Source organism: Gadus macrocephalus, chromosome 18 (genome assembly GCF_031168955.1).
Source record: "Gadus macrocephalus chromosome 18, ASM3116895v1".
Lineage (NCBI taxonomy): Eukaryota > Metazoa > Chordata > Actinopteri > Gadiformes > Gadidae > Gadus > Gadus macrocephalus.
The window spans coordinates 4,126,541-4,131,540 of NC_082399.1; the positions used below are offsets into that span (position 1 = coordinate 4,126,541).

Consider the following 5,000-nt stretch of genomic DNA (forward strand, 5'->3'; position numbering starts at 1 on the left):
ACACACACACACACACACACACACACACACACACACACACATTCACCCATTCATGCACACATTCACACACCGACGGCGGTGTCAGCCATGCAAGGCGACAGCCAGCTCGTCGGCAGCAGTCAGGGTGAGGTGTCTTGCTCAGGGACACCTCGACACTCGAACTAGCAACCTTCCGGTTACAAGCCAGCCCACTCTACCCCCTGAGCAACATGCCGCCCCTTAAAGGTCCCATGTCACTTATGTCTGCCCCTTATGACATCACAAGTGGGCGTGTCCACCTAGATGTGTGATTATAGATGAGCACCGTTTGCTACAGTCCACTGGGTAGGCTTGTAGACTGATCTATCCAGCACACCTCTAGGTGGAAACGCCCACTTGTGATGTGATGTCATAAGAGGCGGATTTTCAAAATGGCTCCCATGACATGACACCTGGTGGCATGTCATGGGACCTTTAATTGAGAACTTCCTGAAGGGCTGGAAGTTACCTCGTGGCGACGAGGTTTCTGATTCGCTGTTGCTGTAGGCCCTCCCTCTGCTCATCTGAGGTGGGCGGGGCGAAGCTGGGGGCGGGGTTTGGAGATGCTGCTATCTCACTGGCTATCTCCACGCACTGCTCTGACACCTGCAGCAGGCCAGGATTAGGGTTATGGTATGTGTTTGCATGTGCACCATGTTCATTTACCAGAGTCTGTGTGTGTGTGTGTGTGTGTGTGTGTGTGTGTGTGTGTGTGTGTGTGTGTGTGTGTGTGTGTGTGTGTACCATGTTCAATTACAAGAGGCTGTGTGTGTCTGTTTGTGTGTACTATGTTCATTTGTGTGGGTCGGAGTGTGAGAGAGAGTGAGTGACAGTGAGTGACAGTGAGTGAGAGAGTGAGAGTGTGAGTGAGAGTGCTTGAGAGTGAGTGTGCGAGAGAGTGGGTCTGTCTGTCTGTGTGTGCGTGCGTGGGTGAGTGCATGTTTGTGTGTGCATGTGTGTGTGTGTGCGTGCGTTTGTGTGTGTGTCCTCACAGTGAAGCAGATGCCCACGGTGTGTGTGTGCGTACGCTCCTCACGGTGAAGCAGATCCCAACAGTGTGTGTGTGTGAGCGTGCACTGCTCACGGTGAAGCAGATGACCACGATGTGTGTGTGTGTGTGTCTGTGTCTGTGTGTCTGTGTGTGTGTGTGTGTGTGTGTGCGCGCTCCTCACGGTGAAGCAGATGCCCACGGTGTCGTGCAGCCGGTGGATCTTGTCCATGATGGCGTCCAGCAGGCGGCCGACGGACGGCTTCTCCAGGGTCAGGGCGGGGGACAGGCCGCAGCGCACCAGGGCCGGCCACACCTGGCCCACGCTGTCCCAGTCCCGCATGCTGCCCAGGAACACCCCCCCGTAGCCCCCCAGCAGGCAGTGCAGCGCCCCCTAGCACACACACACACACACACACACAGGGATGCACACACATACGCACACACACAGAGATACACACAGGGATACACACACATATGCACACACACAGGGATACACACAGGGATACACACACACAGGGATACACACAGGGATACACACACACAGGGATACACACAGGGATACATGTGTGTGAGAGTGCGTTTGTGTGTGTGCAGAAGTGTGTATGCGTGTGTGAGAGTACGTGTCCGTGCGTGCGTGTGTGCGTGCGTGCGTGTGTTACCTTAAATGCACACATGTGAGTGAGAGTGCGTTTGTGTGTGGATGCGTGTGTGAGAGTTTGTGTGCGTGTGTGAGTGAGTGAGAGTGTAAGTATGGGCGGTTAGTATGTGTTTCAGAGGGTGTGTGCGTGCGTGCGTGAGTGCATGTTTGCGTGCGTGTGTGTGTGTGCGTGCGTGCGTTACCTTAAACCTCTGAGGGGAGCAGCTGACGTGCGGGGAGAGCAGCTTCAGGATCCGGGGCGTCTGGTCTCGGTACGAGAAGTTGAACGTCCCCAACGCCGACATCAGCACCTCCTGTGCCAAGCTACGCACCTGCACACACACACACACACACACACACACACACACACACACACACACACACACACACACACACACACACACACACACACACACACACACACACACACACACACACACACACACACACACACACACACACACACAAGGAAAAATAGCTTCAGCTGTGCATGTAGATTTATGTTTGCATGAATGTTTAAGTGTGCATTTCTGTCTGCCTGCCCAAGTGTGTGTGTGTGTGTGTGTGTGTGTGTGTGTGTGTCTGTGTGTGTGTGTGTGTCTGTGTGTGTGTGTGTGTGTGTGTGTGTGTTAGTCAGCGAGGATACGTCTGTACATTCATGTTTGTGTGCGTGTGTGTGTTTGTGAGTTCAGTCTGTGAATGTGAGCTAGCATGTGTCTGGGTTAATTTATGTGTGTGTGAGTGTGTGTGTGTTTGTGAGTGTGAGCTAGCATGTGTCCGTGTTAATTTATGTGTGCGTATGTGTGTGAGAGTGTGTGCCTGAGATTGAGCGAGCATGTGTTTTAATTCATGTGTGCGTGAGTGTGTGTGTGTGCGTGTGTACATCTGCGTTTGTTTGTGTGTGTTTGTTTTTTCTCCATTCAGGCGACACCAGGCCTTGTGTGACCCTGCCACCAGCACGCCACTCCAGTCCTGTCGACGGCCTCGTCTGCCATCAGAGCAGAAGCTCACGGCGTCTCACGGCAAAGGGCGACGTCCTGAGCCCCAACGCCAGGGGGAGGAGCCTCAGAGAACGTCAACAGTCTGGCGCCGCGTTCGGCGGCGACAGGTTTGATCGCCTCAGAGGTTGAGGGTTGGTAAATGGTTTGCATTTATAGAGCGCTTTTGGAACCAGTGGCCACTCAAAGCGCTTTACAATATTGCCTAACATTCACGCACACATTCACCAATTCATACACACATTCACACACCTACGACGGTGTCAACCACGCAGGGCGACAGCCAGCTCATCAGGGGCAGTCAGGGTGAGGCGTCTCGACACTCTCTGCAAGGAGGAGCCGGGGATCGAACCGGCAACCTTCCGGTTACCAGCCAACCCGCTCTACCTCCCGAGCCGAATGCTGCCCCGTTCTCCACATCTCAGGGAGCTGATTCTGACGGAACTGTTGAAGACACGCCTCCTGACGGGGGGGCACCACGCCTCCTGACGGGGGGGCACCACGCCTCCTGACGGGGGGGCACCACGCCCCCCCCCCCCCCGGAGAGACGAGTCTGCCTCTGGAGTCGCACGATTGGCAGGCGGCTCCGTGCCAACTCACAGGGGAGATAACTGAGAGCCGTTCCCCCGCCTGGAGCCGACAGGACGGTTCAGCAACGGCCCGCCGGACCAGGTGTTCAGGCTGACTCGCGGCACCGAATTAAACGCTCCTCGCTCAGTTCCCGTCGCAGGTTGCCTTCTTCTGGAGGATACATCAATAAGCTCACCGGTCGGTGAAGTCCACTGGGTAGGCTGGGAGGATTACGTTTCCAGCCCACATCTGGGCGGAGACGCGTGTGATGTCACTGAGTCACGGCGCCGGCAGGACGTGTTCTGAAACGGTTTCTAAACCTAATCCCACTCACAGCTGGTGGTGCAACAGGAGCCGTTTAAGCACACTGGGAGTGTCTGCTAACTGGATGGTTTGAAGACGGCGGTTGAGTTGTTTTGGTTTCAGGGATCAGGGACGGTTAACGTTCTCTCATCCCACAACATCCCGACCGTCGTTTTCCCCTTCATCCATACACACGTCGCACACCAGGGCACAACTGATTCACACAGCGCTCGCTTCTTTTGAGCTTCTGTCAGTCGTGATCCAACCCTTCACTAAGGCGAACTTTTCACCCGCATCCCTCTTTGTTAACCTGTAAGCCAGGTTGTAACAGTGTGTGTGTGTCTCTGTGTGTGTGTGTGTGTGTGTGTGTGTGTGTGTGTGTGTGTGTGTGTGTGTGTGTGTGTGTGTGTGTGTGTGTGTGTGTGTGTGTGTGTGTGACCTTGCTGTAGGTGCTAGTATACAGCAGTGTGTGTGTGTGTGTGTGTGTGTGTGTGTGTGTGTGTGTGTGTGTGTGTGTGTGTGTGTGTGTGTGTGTGTGTGTGTGTGTGTGTGTGTGTGCGGGCGTGCGTGCGTGTCACCTCGCTGTATGTGCTGGTGGACAGCAGCAGCAGGTCTCCCAGTAGGTCCTGGTGCAGCTCTTTGTACTCGCTACCTTCCACCACCAGAGTCCTCATCTGGTCACAGGGTAAACAATAGGTTATGAAGTATCAGATTATTATATTCAGAGGCTTAGGGCATATGTTTTTCTTCCTACCTCCCTGATATCTCCCCAGGGAATACGTTATATGACAGTGTTTGTTAAATGTTAGTCCGTGTTGAAGTATGTAGCTGAAGTTTGTTCTCAAGCTTTAATTTGGTATTTTAAATTTAAGCAGGGGAACTTTGCTCCAAATCCTTTTCTAAGTGTGGACACGCTGACCGCCTTCTGGGAGGGAGTTTTTTTGACCAGTGTAGCAGCAGTTCAGATAGAGATAATCCCATTCTCAAGATTCAGACTGAGGCCCATTCCTTCTAACCAATCAAAGAGGCTCTAATAGAATGGGCGTAACCCCTGGCCTCTAACTCCGCCTCCCTGAGCTATCCACCAAATCGTTGGCCAACAAACCTTTTTTAGTCTTAAGAACCATACAACAGCAAAGACGTCAGTATTTCTAAATACACTGGTATACCGTAAAACGGTCACACCGCCCAAGCCTAGTCATGTGAATATACATATATTAATAATCTGATTTAAGGTGCAGGGAAAACCCAAAAGCGTACCACTAATCCCAATAAATCCTATAAAGTCATTCATCTCTGCTTATCTTTTGGTTCAAATTCGATTTAGATTTTGACGGTAAGCGATGTGTGCACCAATCTGCCCCACTCACTCCTACGGTACACTGAACTATCGCCTTCAGTCCCAAAGGTAGAACACTGTATCCAGAGAGCCCCCCTCACACACTCACACGTCCTCCTCCGTCAGTCAGAGCTGGAACCCCCT

General features: G+C 52.9%; 1 protein-coding gene across 1 annotated transcript in view; it reads right to left on the reverse strand.

Moving 5' to 3' along the window:
* Positions 1-5,000, reverse strand: part of LOC132446775 (proteasome activator complex subunit 4B-like) — a 48,264-nt gene that overhangs the window by 28,465 nt on the left and 14,799 nt on the right. Inside the window, 4 exon segments of the mRNA XM_060037228.1 lie at positions 488-624; positions 1,191-1,400; positions 1,850-1,978; positions 4,096-4,191. Of these exon segments, the coding sequence (XP_059893211.1) occupies positions 488-624; positions 1,191-1,400; positions 1,850-1,978; positions 4,096-4,191 (572 nt within the window).